General features: G+C 38.9%; 1 protein-coding gene across 2 annotated transcripts in view; it reads right to left on the reverse strand.

The window, feature by feature from the left end:
- Nucleotides 1–218: 218 nt before the first annotated feature.
- tada1 (transcriptional adaptor 1) overlaps nucleotides 219–16,061 on the reverse strand; it is a 56,221-nt gene continuing 40,378 nt past the window's right edge. The window contains exon 8 of one of the 2 annotated variants that reach the window (XM_052011909.1): nucleotides 219–1,647. In XM_052011909.1, coding sequence (XP_051867869.1) covers nucleotides 1,498–1,647 — 150 coding nt within the window. In that variant the 3' untranslated portion in view covers nucleotides 219–1,497. Of the gene's footprint in view, nucleotides 1,648–14,556; nucleotides 14,574–16,061 lie in introns of those variants that run through there. The other variant, XM_052011910.1, reaches the window with a different exon arrangement.

Consider the following 16,061-nt stretch of genomic DNA (forward strand, 5'->3'; position numbering starts at 1 on the left):
GGAGGAAATTTCTGTTCATCCGGTTCTGGATATAGGATAAGCAATCCAACAATTTATAAGATAGTGGTGGTATCAGGTGAGGTGATGGTGTGATGGAGCTGATAACATAACCAAAACTGTAGGTTAATCCAAGCATGTAAGAATATAGATTTTGCACACTTATGTTGTATGTTCCAGTGTACATCTTGGTAAAGAATTTTAGACAAGCAACTTTTTTTAATCAATCAGTTTATAGTTGTATATTCCAAATTCAGAGATTAATGCTTGGAAGCTTTTCAACATAACCTAAATGACATCTGGCTTTATTGATATTTAAATGAATTGACTACAGCATTTTTCCACATCAACTACAAAATTATAAATACACAAACATGTAAAACAAAAATGTAAAAAAACTGTATACAAAAAGCACCTGTATTATACAGATTAAATCTCAATTTCTTATTGTATAAAAATAAACTTATTCCATGTTGTTATTACAATGCATTGATAATCATGCATATACACATTTTGCTTGTGTATAAGTATATTTTCTTTCAATTAAAATGTTTCTGGAAAAACTAGCAAGAGCAAAGAGGAATCAGGAGCTAACTAGCAAAGTTATTTCTTCACATTAGTTGAAAGACATTAAACACAAAAGGCAAACCACTCCGGCCTTTAAGTTCTTGGCAAGCTTGCAGCAAATCCTTGCTCAACCTGTTTTGTGTGAAATTCCAATCTCTACCTCGACCAGCAGAGTACCAAACCAGTTTACTTTAGAATCAATGTCTCTGCTACCATAGGGTGGCAGAGTGGCACTGCAGGAAGTACAGTTCCAGAGACCTGGGTTCGATCCAAACCTCAGGGGCTCTCTGTGTGGAATTTACATTTCTCCATGCGATTGCATGGGTTTCCTGCCATATCCCAAAGACATGCTGGTTGTTTGGTTACTTGGCAACTATAAATTACCCTTTGAGTAGGTGGCTGGTGGGAGAATCAGGGTGTGCTAATGGGCATGTGCCAAAGAATAAGTTACAGGGAAATAAATGGGGGAATGGGATTGATCTGATGGTCAGCATTGACTTGCTGGGTCAAATGGTCACCACCTCTGTTGCAAGGAAATATGAAAATATGAATAGGGAAATTGAGAACATCAGTAGACAAATATCACATGTGGCAACCTCAAAGCAGATCACCCAAGGCAAATTTGGCCATACCAATTTTTGTAATGCATGACAACAATGCAGGTACCTTAATGGCTGAAAGGCAAACACATTTCTACAAAATTTATTGTGAATATTTTATCGAAACTGTCAACCTGAAGCAACATCTTCCATTCTTTAAATTCACATTTATCATTAGGTACTGGCAATAATGCTTACTAGTGTAGGGATTATCCATTGATGGTATAGACACAAAATGATGGTTGATGAGGGATCTAACTTAGATCAGTAATTATCTTATTCCTTAGCTGTGGATGCAAAACATGTTCTGAGCTCCAGAAACTGGCCTCAACCATCAACAAACAAGACCCTCTTTGACTGCCAGTCTTTGTCGGTGGATCTTGTCCTGCTCTAACTCCTCATGGCTCGGGTGCCAGAGTCTAGCCAATATCCTTTCTATATTCAAGGCATAGACTGTGTGTGCTGGTATCACTTCCCTGTGTACCTACAAAAAGAAAAAAAAGTACTTGAGTACAAAAGGAAGGCAACAGATAAATGAGAATATTTCATATAAAGAGAAAATAACTTATGATAATTTCAGCAAAATAACTAACTGCGTCAGTGTGTCATGCAGTATATGTGGAGGCAGAGGAATGGTCAATGTTTTGGGTCGAGACCTGCATCTGGACTGAGAGTGTAGAGGGGAGAGAGTCAGTATAAAGAGGTGTGAAGTTTTGATAATTTTGATTTGGCTTTATCCTGAGCTAAGCTCAAGTGCAGACACAAAAATCTATATTTTTTTTCTTTTGCTAAAAATTAAAAGTGAGAAGACTGCAACAACAGAAAATCAGTAACTACAACACTAGTAATTATACCAGTTACCCACAACTCAATACCAACTCAGTTAAACTGACACACTGGAATAATTTTTCCCTTCTCAGCCCACAATTACAGATTTATAGCATAGTGATTTTCTTAAACATTTGATTAAGTTTTTGTTACCAAAAGTAGCAGAACCAGGTCCTGGGAACCGTTCAGAAAAGCAAAATACTGTGGCATCTGAACTAAAAACAAAAATATTCAGTAGGTCAGATGGGAAAGAGAAGAGTGGAATTGAAATATTATTGTCACTTGTACTGAGGTACAGTGAAAAACTTGTCTTGCATACTGATCGTACAGATCAATTCATTACACAGTGCATTGAGGTAGTAGAAGGTAAAACAATAACAGAATGCATAAAAAAGCTACAGAGGAAGTGCAGTGCAGGCAGACAGTAAGGTGCAAGGTCGTAACAAGGTAGATTGTGAGGTCAAGAGTCCATCCCATTGTACTGGGGAACCATTCAATACTTTTATAACCACAGGATAGAAGCTGTCCTTGAGCCTGGTGGTACATGCTTTCACGCTTTTATATTTTCTGCTTGACAGGAGAGGGGAGAAGAGAGAATGTCCGGGCTTAGTGGGGGGGGGGGGGGGTGGTGGTCTTTGATTATGCTGTCTGCTTTACCATGGCAGCAAGAAATATACTCAGAATCCATGGAGGGGAGGCTGGTTTCCATGATGTGCTGAGCTGCATCCACAACTCTCTGCAGTTTCTTGCGGTCATGGACAGAGCAGTTGCCATACCAAGCCATGATGCATCCGGATCGGATGCTTTCTATGGTGCATCAATAAAAATTGGTGAGGGCCAACAGGGACGTGCCAAATTTCTTTAGCCTGTTAAAGCTTCAGGTAGAGGACCTTTCAATGGCTCCTTCCTGAGGTTTGGTGCTCAAATGAATGCAGTGATCCAGAAAAGGCCCATAGCTCCATGCAAAGAAAGAATTATTTTCTACCCTTGGTACTTTAGCCCCAAAGGGGGAAAAAAATCCATATAGATCAACCAGTTTCATTATCATTGGATTTGGCAGTGGACATTGAACATTCCTCCATTTGCAACTGAAGCTGAACTATCATTTTTACAGGGCAGAACTATCATTTTTACAGGGCAGAACAAAAAGATGTGATGGCCCTGCATTCGATGTGGTCCACATTAGTTTTTTTAAATAACGTTGTTAGTCATAAATTCCACAACAGTGCATATTATTCCAGTTGAATACAAAATAGAATACAGAACCACTAACTTCAGAAATCCCACAAGTTGTGTTACAAGCCCAAGTGATTAAGTAGAGACATATTTAATGAAGAAGAAACATTTTCATTCACTGCAGCATCAATAATTGGGAAAAATGATGGAAAGGCCCATCACAGGAGAAAACGGAAAAGCACTTAGAAAGTTACAAAATAATGAATAATCAAATGTGTATTCCAAAAGAAAATTTTGATTGACCAAGTTCATAAGTCTTTTTGAAGAGGTACAGGAGTAGATAAGGGAATGTGGTAAGTATAACAAATCTAGATTTCCAGAAGATCTTACTTATAAACATCAGAGTATGCAGAGTTAGTAGATAAGGGAATGTGGTAAGTGTAACAAATCTAGATTTCCAGAAGATCTTACTTATAAACATCAGAGTATGCAGAGTTACAGACAAGTAGAGAATGGATAGCTGGCTGGCGATAAGACAGGACAGAGAGTAGAGTACAGAGGACTTATCATGAGTAGCACAAGATGGAAAAGGGAACCCACAGGAATCAGAGCAGGAACCAAAGTTTCTCATATTGACAAATTAAACTTCAAAATCAAAGCAGAGTTACTAAAGTTTGTGGATGACACCAAACTTCTTTGTGGATAGAAGTGACAGTGCTGAGGATACAATAAATTACGTTAAGATTTTATATTACAGAATAAGCATAAAATTAGCAAATGTGTTTCCATATAGATAAGTGTGAGGTATCATACTTTGCTATGAAAGATTAAAGAAAGCACAACAATGGGTGGGGGAGTAGAGTTTCGAATATGAGGTAGAAAAAGCAAAGACATCTGGAAGTGTAAATAAACTAATATTAAAACAAAACTAAAATTAATAAAACCATTAAACATAAAGCCAACCAAGCTATAGGCTATTTTTGTAGAGGAATATAAATATAAAATGGAGTGATAATGTGAAACATATTAAATTTTGGTAGTTACACTTGGAGCAGCGCGTGCAACCTATTTCCCATATTATATAAGGATATAGTAGAGAGCCCACAAGAGAAGATTTATAAGCATTGATAAGTATAACCTCACATTTTGTTATCAGGAAAGTATGAACAGACTGGACACTTGTTTTAAAAAGTTCAGAGATGACTTAATTGAGTTCTTTCAGTTGACTACAGGTAAAACTTTCACCAAAGAGAATTCATTTTCACTGATCATCAACAAAACAAATAAGGAATTCTTGAAAAAAAATTATTGAGAAAGAGATACTTGTTGCATTAAGATGTAGTTGAGGTGACCAGTGGAGTAGGGAATAAAAGATTATTCTGATAAATGAGGAAAAATGGGATAGAAAGCTGAAATACAGGTTTCTATGCTGGATATTCTTCATAAAATGTCAATATTTTGATGTTGAAATCTGTGCAAGTTACCGTTTTTGCTTACTTCAAGGTGCATTAAACCCACTGTTATCAGAAAAACCGAGACAGTAAAAATTACATACATTAACACATTGATGCAATCACGAAAAAGGCACGCCAGTTGCTCTACTTTACTAGGAGTTTGTGGAGATTTGATATGCCACCAAAGACTCTTGCAATTTTCTACAGATCTATGGTGGAGAGCATTCTGACTGGTTGCACCACTGCCTGGAATGGAGCCTCCAATGTGCAGGATCGAAAGAGGCTGCAGAGGGTTGTAGACTCAGCCAGCTCCATCACGAGCACAACCCTCCCGACCATCGAAGACATCTTCCAGAGGCAGTGCCTCAAGAAGGTGGCATCCATCATTAAGGACCCTCCAGGACATGCCCTCTTCTCATTAGTACCATCGGGTAGGAGGTACAGGAGCCTGAAGACCCACACTCAAAATTTTAGGAACAGCTTCTTCCCTTCCACCATCAGATTTCTGAATGGTCCATGAATCCATAAACACTACCTCATTAGCCCTCTTTTGCACTATTTTATTATTTATTTTTTGGTAACATATAGTAATCTTTATGTCTTGCACTGTACTGCTGCCGCAAAACAACAAATTTCACAACATATGTCAGTGATAATAAACTTGATTCTGATTACCGAGCAGCTGTTTGATGCTGTTCCTTGAACCGAAGTCATGAAACATTTCCTTGGAATTACAACTGCACAGAACATATGGAAGAGAAACGGCCCATTTGGTCTGTGCTGGTCCGGAACAGTCTCCTCCCATTCAATCCACTTCGTCTTGGCTTTTCATAAATGTATTTCCAATTTTGTAATTCATCAACTTTTACTTTACTAGCATTCAAGCTATTTGGCTCAACCTTCCTGTCATGAAGAGTTCTATGTTCTTGGCACTCTTCAGCAAAATATCTCCCTTGCCTATTGAATATATTGGTATCTTCCCTGTTTTTATTGCTTGAGTTTTGGATTCTCATATAACTCAAAACCTCATAGTCTACACATTCCCCTGCAAAAAAAAATTGCACCTTTTTACTGAAGATAGTTTGCTCCTGCTGTAAATTAACATTTCTTGTTTTTTAAATGCAGTCCATTAATTTCCACTAGAAGTGAACACGAAAAATAACATCATTAATAACATAAGGAACATCTAATTTGTCATAGTCTATCCAAAAAAGTGAACATGCATTGTTCTGAACTTGTTGAATTAATTGCTCTTACTGTTTAAAATGATTCAAATAGCCTCATAGCTCAATTTACAAATCATCTAGTGGAAACATGTTTGTGTAACCACAATGATCAGCAATATTTCACAATATCTGAAACATAAACTGGAAAAATCCATCCAAGACATTAAGCTCCCTTCTCAGGAAGGCATCAATGTATACAATCAGAGAAGTCAACTGCAGGCTAAATGGTCCGTACCAAAATTCTAATCTTTTGTGCAAAAATAATTGCCAATCCTTCATATTTCAGAGCTATCGTATTTACAACTGAAGTCACAATCTGATCAGCTGCCAGCATCTTGCAAGTGGTCTTTCTAGTTGAACAAAAATACTTTTGATATCTCTGCCTCCTTAGTTGTGAATTGAACAAGATCAGCAAGAGTAGCCGGCACAGTTCCTTAGCATTTCCCCAATGGTCAAAGCTTCAATACAGCAATTATAGCAATCAGCACTTATTTTAGCTGGCTGGAGCATGATGGCAACAATGAACCAGAGTCAAGAGTCCCAGAGTCAAACAGCACAGAAACAGGGCCCTTTGGCCCATCATGTCCATGTTGATCGTTTTGCCCATCTATATTAATCCTGCATGAGGTCCGCATTCATCTACATCTTGCCTATTTAAGTGTCTTTCTACGTCTTAAACATAGTCATTGCATCAGGTCCCACCACCTCCTCCGGCAGCAAGTTCCAGATATAAAAAAAACTTACACCTCAGATCCCCTTTAAAACTCCTACCTTAGTATTGGTATTGGTTTACCTCTCACCCTAAACTTATGTTCTCTTGTTTATACGGCCCCAACCATGAGAAAAAGATTTTGACTATCTGTCCTATCCATGCCTCTCACAATCTTAAATACTTATATCAGGTCACCCCTCAGCCTCCTTCGCTGCAGGGAAAACAAGCCCAGCCTATCCAATCTCTCCCCATAATTAAAGTCCTTCAATCCTGGCAACATCCTGATGAAGCATCTCTGCACTCTCTCCAGTGTAATCACATCCAGTTGGGCTTGCCTTTGATATACACACCAACTGCACACTAAGTGTTTTTTGACTGCAACACTGACTATCTGCCCAAAGGCATCTCAATCCAAAAGCCCTGCCCATCAGCAGGAGTGACATAACACAACTGCACACGGGGTCCAAATATGTTGTCACAAAATATCTGAATAAAACAGGCAACTGGCAGAACCCTCAACTCCAAAACTATTAATAATCACTTAATTACATTTCTTAAAATAAAGAACGAACAATTAAAGGCAAGTAAATTACCTTATACTTTTTCCCCATATGGCCTTACTATTCAAATATGACGGGCTCATAAATTTTTTTACCTGGTCTAAACAGCAAAGGTTCAGTGAGCAGGTAATTTGCTTGAACCCAGTGCTGGGAACCCAGCTAGGAACTTAACGACAGAATCCAAAATTCATTAGTCCTAAATTTCTTCAGTTTGCAACAGCATTTCCAGTACATTTAATAATGAACACAGACATAGAAATGCTTGAGTCTGCCTCTGTGTTGTCACACCATGTCCAAATTCAGTCTTAGATTCTTTCAGTATGAACAAAATTATCTTTTTTTTTTAGCACTACTCCTCTTGCAGTCATTCCAGTTTGCTCATCACACTGCTTCTCTATTTCTTCAATGAATCGCATTTATAAAACGAAGTTAGCAACCTATTGCTGAGCTTCTCATGTGTTTTCCTCATCATAGCAACAGTTTTTGTGGTGGCTTGGGGATTATAAGAATAACTATGTCAGTCATTCAGCAGAGGCAGCAAAAGGATGCTTGAACACTGATGTCTTGACCCAAAAGGAAAGCAAGGTTACCTGATCTGCTTGGCATAAAATCAGTATCATATCGCCTCAGGAAGTCCATTATGTCATCAGAGGTACAAATATGCCACAATATAAAAGTACAATGCAGAAGGCCTAAATAGCTGGTGACTTGTCACAGGAAATGTACCCAATAATCATAGGTAACCCAAAAGAGTCAAATAGAAAAGACTGATATCTGCTATGACACATTCCCACTAGATCAGAAAACTGGCATCAACTTTTCAAGATTTTAAAATTTTATGTGAACATCTGGACTATCTGGGCAGGTCACTATTAATTCAATATGTAGATTTTATGTAATATAGCAAGATTTCAGGTTAATTTACCTGTTCTGTACTACAAGATGCCCTTAATGTGATAATTATTATTCTCCATGATAGGATGGGACGCAGTAACTAGATCTCCAACCGTAGTGAACTGCATGTTGCTTCTACTACTGGCACCCAGCCCCTCACCCATTGCCAACTCTGGTCCAGAACCTCCACCACTCAGCTGTCTCCATTCCCTGCATCCAACTCATAAAGCAACCATTTATCCCCATGCTACCAATACTGCCATAGAACCCACGCTCCCTACCCCTATCTTGGACACGCTATTCACTCACATCAACTTCACTTCATCACACGGTTCACCACACTGAAATGGGTCTTGTTGAATAGTGTGATTTCTTGTAAGATTTTCACCTTATGGCCATAAAACTTCAATGAATTAAAACCCACAAGCAGGCAATTCATTAGACTTGATAAGGGATGCTCCTCCAAAGCTCTTCTGGCAGTCTATGATCATCCACAGAATTCAGCTCATGCAAATCTTTATTGCCAGTACCCTAGTCTTCACCCACTCTTGTCAATCTACTCAGGTCCAGTTTCTCAACACATTACACCCAAAGTTCCCTTCATGTTTAAAATCCCTTATTCACCTCTACCATCCCAAAATAATTATTTCCCAGACTTCCCCTTTATTTCAAACCTTCCACTGGAAACAGGATGTTCAGCTTGTCATGTTCTGTTATTCCATTCTGCAATCTTTCCACCTTCTTCTCTCAAGACCAACCTTCAAATCCTCACCAAACTCTTGCTGCCAATAATACTGTCTTCGGTCTATATTTCTTATTAACATGATTCACTGATTAGGCAATTTGGGATACAAGTATACATCAAAAGGTGCTACACATATTACAATATAAATGAATTTTAAGGTATTCACTTTTTACTGATACAAATTTAATAACTCCATTTACTCCCTGGATCACATTGTCTTCTGCAAAAGATTTTTATTAGGCAAACAAAGTATTCTAGACTATTAAACAGATGCAGAGTTTTCATTTAAAGTCATCACATTGCCTGGAGAAAAGACATGAAACTTTCTTGGACTCAATCTACACAAATCTCTACCACCACTGTAAAGAAACTTTGAATTTCAAGAGGTTGAACAAGCTATGACTTAACAAAAAAACTCATAATTATACCAGCTTTCCAAAGAAAGAATGAATATTTTACATCTGTAGGACTTTCCCTTTGCAGTCTTCTATCAAGAGCAAATGGTTTGCATCACAATCTGGCTAAACAATCTGAATTCCTGGCATCATATTAAAGAAAAGTCTTCATTTTACCATGTCTAACATGGTTATATTTCAGCATAAGAGACTTCAATAATTAGTCATCACAGAATGTTACCAGTTAGGAAAATTATTTCGTATGCCTTGTTGTATTAGTGTAACTAATTTCATGGACAATGATCCCACAAATAATGACACCATATAAAATCAAATAAGCTATTTAGAGATGTTTATTAAACCAAAATAATAAGTCAAGCAGGGAGTTTTCATATTAAAGGGTCATGGCTAATGTTAGCATTCTTTGTAAGTCAAGAGACTATCAGCTAAGTTAAACCAAGTGACTGGAAAATTGGCTCAGATTTTCAAAGGAGATAATAGCATATCCCCAATTGCAATCTTAGGAACCTGTGTTTGAGTGCAAACTTTAAAGACTCAACTTTCTTGACAGATATTTGCAAGGAAACCTCCAAATAAGTTCAGACTTCAGATTCCTCATGGCATACAGCACCATTGCACTAGAATCAGAATTATTAACATTGACATATGACGTGAAATTTGTTGTTTTGCAACAGCAGTATAGAGCAAAGACATAAAAATCTATAAATTATAAAAATAAGTAGTGCAAATAAACAGAATGATGAGGTAGTGTTCATGGATCGTTCAGAAATCTGATGGCAGAGAGGAAGAAGCTGTTCCTGAATTGTTGAGTTTGGGTCTTCAGGCTCCTGTACCTCCTCCCTGATGGTAGTAACGAGAAGGGGGCACGTCCCAAATGGTGAGGGTCCTTAGTGATGGATTCTGCCTTCTCAATGTCTTCAATGGTGGGGAGGGTTGTGCCAGTGATGGAGCTGGCTGAGTTTATAACCCTCTGCAACCTCTTATGATCCTGTGCATTGGAACCTCCATACCAGACTGTGATGCAACCAGTCAAAATGTTCTCCACTGTACACCTATAGAAATTTGTAAGAGTCTTTGGTGACATTAAGTTAGAGTAATTCTTATTATGTATACTGGGAATAACTATGACTCTCCAGAGCACGTTGAATGTCCCAGATGTTTGGTGAGGTATAGGGAAAAAATAAGATCTGTGGTTCTCTCGTCCTTCTAAGTGGATGGTGCAGGCAGGTACTCTCACATTTAAGACAAGTCATTGAATCACAACTCATAGCAGACTATAGACCGGGTGCTGGTAAAAGGGATGAGCATAGATAGACACTAGTTGATCAGCATGGACATAGTGGGCCGAAGGGCTGTTCCTGTGCTGTATGACTCAATGACTTCTCAATCACAGCGAGTTATACCTCTCTGCTGCACAACAGCTACCTGCTTTATTAGTCTGTGTAACACACAAGTGATCATACACCCAACGATCAGGTCATCCACAAGAATAGGTATTTCAGAAGAAATTTTGGGTGTACACAAATCCGTGCATTCAATCATTCTGGCAGGAAAAGAAGCTTTGGTTTACAATGCAGTTCATGTTCCTGTTCAACTACATTTTATGGCTTCAGTGACAACAATGATCACTGGCATTCTGGCCAGACATCTACAGACAGAGAGAATAAAATCTAACTTCTGTTATATGGCTTGGAATGGGACTTCCTATAACTTGCAGCTTATCATAAACAGAATTATCATTGAGAGTCTGGATCAAATTGAAGAGGGAATCAAGGTACAGGACTCAATGTCCTGATGAAGGGTCTCAGCCCGAAACGTCAACTGTTCTTTTCCCTCCAATAGATGCTGCCTGACCTGCTGAGTTCCTCCAGCAATTTGTGTGTGTTGCACAGGCCTCAACTCTATGTGATAGCATTGTAAGATGATCAGCTCCAAAGAAGCGTCTAAAAACCTACTGATCGTTATCAATCCTTATGGCGGGGACTGTGAAACATGCACAATATGGGAAGTTAGGGATACTTCCACTGTCCATAAGCAAAGTATACAGGACGTGCATCCAGCTGCAGCTACTGGCTAACCTTATTACGGGGGTGGAGCTGGGGATGGATTCACTGTGCAGCATCCGCAATGTTGGATAATACGTTTAGTGTGTTGGCCCCACCACAAGACAGCACTGCACAGACAGGAAGGCAATGGGTAACTGCCAGGCAGATTGCAGGAAGTGTGTGAGATTGTGTGAGATGACCTAGGCTCAGAAGACATTGAGTCAATTGGGTGAAGGTTAAAAACAAGGGGAAAAATTTATTGGTAAAAATGGTACATGGGAAAGGGGCAAATCAACAATTAAAAAGTGCAGTGCAACAATAATGAGAGACTTTAATATTCATGTAGCTTTGGTAAATCAAGGTGGAAAGGGTATCTACAAGAATAAATTCAGAGTGCACAGAGTATAGTTTCCTAAGAATAAGTTATGACCTTGGATCTAGTAATGGGTGTTGGGGGCAGGTTTAATAGAAGACCGCTGAGTAAAAAGAAATCCCCCAAGTAGTTCAGTTTAAGAGGGAGAAGCTTGGGTCAGAAACAACTGTGTTTAACTTAAAAGAAGGGAATTATAATGGAATGAGGATTCAGCTTGCTGAAGTGGAGTGGGCCAACAGAATAGCAGGAAAGAAAACAGTGGCAGACATTTAAATAATTCATTACACTCAGTAAAAAAAATGTATCCAGTGTTAGATTAGGGTCCAATTGTTGTTCTTATTGCATTTTTCCTTGTAGTTTTGGCTTTCTTTACGCTTGTAAGTTTGTAATATCACCTGTTTGTCTATAAACATTTAGTGACTTGTAGTATATTTGGTTCTATATTTCTGTAGCTTCTTTGTCTGTAAAGTTGAAGTGTGAGTCAATCAGTACCTGTTCACAGGTTTTCTTTATCTAAACCTGTTTAGACTGGTTTGCAGTATAAAAGGACAGCATGTGGTCATGTTCCCTTGTTACTTCTTTACTTGCCTTGCTTGCTGGCACAGGCTGACCCTGTCTGACCTGTACTATCATGAACATCTAATAAAATGGCTATAACCATAAGATTTTTGCCTCATTCTTGACTTCCGAAGAACCTTCTGGACAACATCATCTCCAGATCTAACACCAGTAAGGAGAAAAAATTCTAAGGGAGAGATGAACCATCAGTGGCTAACCAAGGAAATTAAGCAAGGTATTACACCAAAAGAGAAAATATATAAGGAGGCAAAAGTTTGCAGCAGATCTGAATAATGGGAAAAAAAATCAAAATCCAGGAACATAGAACATTATAGCACAGTACAGGCCCTTCGGCCCACGATGTTGTGCCGATATTTTATCCTGCTCTAATATCTATCTAACCCTTCCCTCCCACGTAGACCTCCATTTCTCTATCATTCATGTGTCCAAGGGTCTCTTAAATGTCCCTAATGTAACTGCCCCCACAACGTCTGCCGGCAGTGCGTTCCAATCACCCATCACTCTCTGTGTAAAGGGAAGATAAAGATGATAATATAATGAGAGAAAATAAACTATGAAGGTAGAGTAGAAAGGAATATAAAAATGGACAGTACCTTTTGGATATAAATAGGAAAAGGGAGGGGGTTGGAGTGAAAAAAAAGTATGAAACCTTTACTGCAACTTACAAGGCATGAGTGAAATCACATCTAGAGTACTGTGAATAATTTCCAATCTCCCTACTAATGGAAACCTATTACTTAACTGGAGGTGATTCATAGAAGATTCACTAGAATGGTCTCAAGTAAGCAGGGGTTGTCTTATGAGGAAAGGTTAAACAGGCTGCCACCCTACTCACTGTTTAGAAGAACGAGAAGTGATCTTATTGAAACACATATGATTCTTAGGGCACTAGACAGGGTAACTGCTAACAGGATGGTTCCTCTCCCAGGGGAATCTAGACCCAAGGACATAGTCTCTGAATAAGGTTCAACTCGTAGTTTCACATTTCCACAACATACTTGCACATAATGATCCACAAAAAAATATATTAGGTACCTCTCCATTTGGCTCATACTAGAGTGCATGCATTGAAGGTGAAAGCAGGCAAGTTTAAAGGAGATGTGCGAGGCAAGTTTTTTTATTTACACAGAGAGTGATAGGTGCCCGGAATGGGCTGCCTGGGGTAGTGGTGGAAGCAGATACAAATGAACACGGCATTTAACAGGCAGTTAAATAGACATATGAATATGCAGGGAATGGAGGGATATGGATCACATACAAGCAGAAGAGATTTAGTTTAATTCGGCGTCATGTTTGGTGCAGGTGTTGTGGGCCAAAGGGCCTGTTCCTGCGCTGTTCTGTTCAATGTTCTTCACATTGAGGTCACTTTCCTTGTGACACTGCCAATAGGCCAAATGATATGTGTTCACAACAGTTTCAGCTGCTTAAAACCAGCATCCATAAGGTGTGTGAGCTATCAGCAACAACAAAGTTTTATTCAATCAGATGCTGCATATTGTTCAATGAGCTATTACCATCAAGCAAAGGGATGAGCCCTATGTGGAACAAGGCAGAAGCAGCAAGAAGCATTACCTAAAAATGAGACACTAAGTGAGTTACGACACAACATAGGACAACATGCATATTTAAAACAGCAAAGGCAACATGTTACATATAAAATTAAGTTATAAACCAGCAGATTGGATCAAAGTTCTGCAGTCCCCCCACATTCAGTGGTGAACACTGGCCAACAGTTAAATAATTATTTCCTTTCATTAGATTAATCTATGTGGCATTTCTGAATATCCCCACCCGCAGCCCTGCACATGTACAAAAGTGAAGGTTTACAGTCATTCTCTGGCAGAAACGAGAAGAGGATAACCCAACCTGGCTCTCTCCAGACATCTCCACTGTTACAAAGTATTATAAAAAAACATAAGAAAAATGAAACTACAAAATACAACAAAATATTAAGAAATGGATAACAGCACTTAACACAAAGACTCAGGGCCAACAACATTCAAACCGTGGATGGTGAAGATTTATGCTTAAGAATTAACTGCGCCCTTAGACAAACTCTACCAGTATAGATGCAACAATGGCATTTACCAAACAATGTGGGAAAATGACCATTAAGTACTATCCACAAAATGTAGGACAAATCCAAACTTGCAATTACTACCGCCATCATTCTTGTCTCAATCATCAGCAAATTGATGGAAAGCATCAACAGGGTTACCAAGTAGTACTTAATCACTTACAGCCTGCTTACTGATGATCAGCTGCGGTTCCCCCGAACCACCGAGCTCCAGACCAGAATATAGATGAACCAAATGCAGACAAAACTTGAATTCCAAAGCTGAGCAGAAAGTAAACATCTTTACAGGAATTGGCCAAATGTAGCATCAAAGACCCTAGAAAAACTGAAATCAAGTAGAATTGGGGAAAAACTTGCCACTGGCTGGAGTCATAACTAGCACACAGGAAGATAAGAGTGGTTGCTGAATCATGGCAGCACAGGAAACTGTCCTGAGCACATCCCAAGCCCAACTGTCTTTAATTATGTCAGGAAGGAACCTTCAATAAGTGGAGACACTCACTGCCGATTGTACAAAGTCTGTCTCATTTGCAACTCCTCAAATAATCATACACTCCATGCCTACATACAACAACACTTAGAGAAGATTCAGGCATGAGTTGTAAGTAATATTTGTACTTCACAAGTACAAGTCTAATCATCCACCAATGATATGTAATGCAATTTTGACTGCCAAATCTCATACTATTGACATTGAGCTACCATCAAGTAGAAATTAAATGGAGCAGTCACATAAATATTGACTGAGACCCTACCAACCTTTACTTCCTCCATCTTTGTAACTTGGCTACAAATGGTACCTTCTACAAAATGCACTGTTGCAATTGACCAAGATTTCCTCTACAGCAACTCTGAAGCCTACAATATCTCCACTTAGATACTGAAGAGCACCAGGTGCTTAGGAAGACCACTGCCTACAAACACTCCTCCAACTTGCACAGAATCATGGACTGTTCAGGGAGGGAGCTTACCACTTTCTCAAGCAATTACATGTGAATATTAAATGCTGGATCTTCCCATGTTGGCCACAATCCTCCAAAAGAACAAAATACAAAAAAAACAATATAACAGATCATCTATCAGTCACCTCATCTCTGTTAATTTCATTGCAATGAACTGTATTTTTCTCCTGCTGTAGTCACTGCTCCTCTGGACCTATAGCTCTAAGTCACCATTCAGCCTTCTCTTTTACTTCAGATTTTCAGATATCTCTAGGTTACAACAATGTTTTCTTTTCCTCTATGCAATTTCCTTTTACTTTCATCTTCTTCAGAGAGATCAGTTACCATTAACGAGATTTGATTACCTCCTCCCATTCAGCACCAACACGTGTCTTTCACTCTCTCATGGTGTCTCTTTTGATGACTTTCTCTTAGTTCTCTTCATCCACTGCAACTTTTCCTCGTTCTGATGATGGATCATCCACTCTGTTTCTCTCTCTCCACAGAGGCCACCTAACCTGCTGCTTACTTCCAGCATTTTCTAATTTCATATGTAAAACCTTTATATTCACTACAGAGGAGGGGACAGATAATAGAGCTTAGACCTGGCACTGAACTCAAGGTTCCCTGATCCGAAGAAATTAATTCAATTGAAATTGTGAATATGAAAAAAGAAACGGGAAATCAATGTTGTATGCAAATTTTTTATTGCACACTTTCTTTGCAATGACATACACGGTCTAGCTGTGAGGGAGAAGACAGAGGGATGGATGGGGAAAGATTAAGAGATTGGGTGGTAAAGGTTATGAGTGGGACAGGGCAGGCAGGGGTGGTATATAGCTCGCCAATGAAGGGATGCACCTTTGGCAACA

This window comes from Pristis pectinata, chromosome 3 (assembly GCF_009764475.1).
Source record: "Pristis pectinata isolate sPriPec2 chromosome 3, sPriPec2.1.pri, whole genome shotgun sequence".
Lineage (NCBI taxonomy): Eukaryota > Metazoa > Chordata > Chondrichthyes > Rhinopristiformes > Pristidae > Pristis > Pristis pectinata.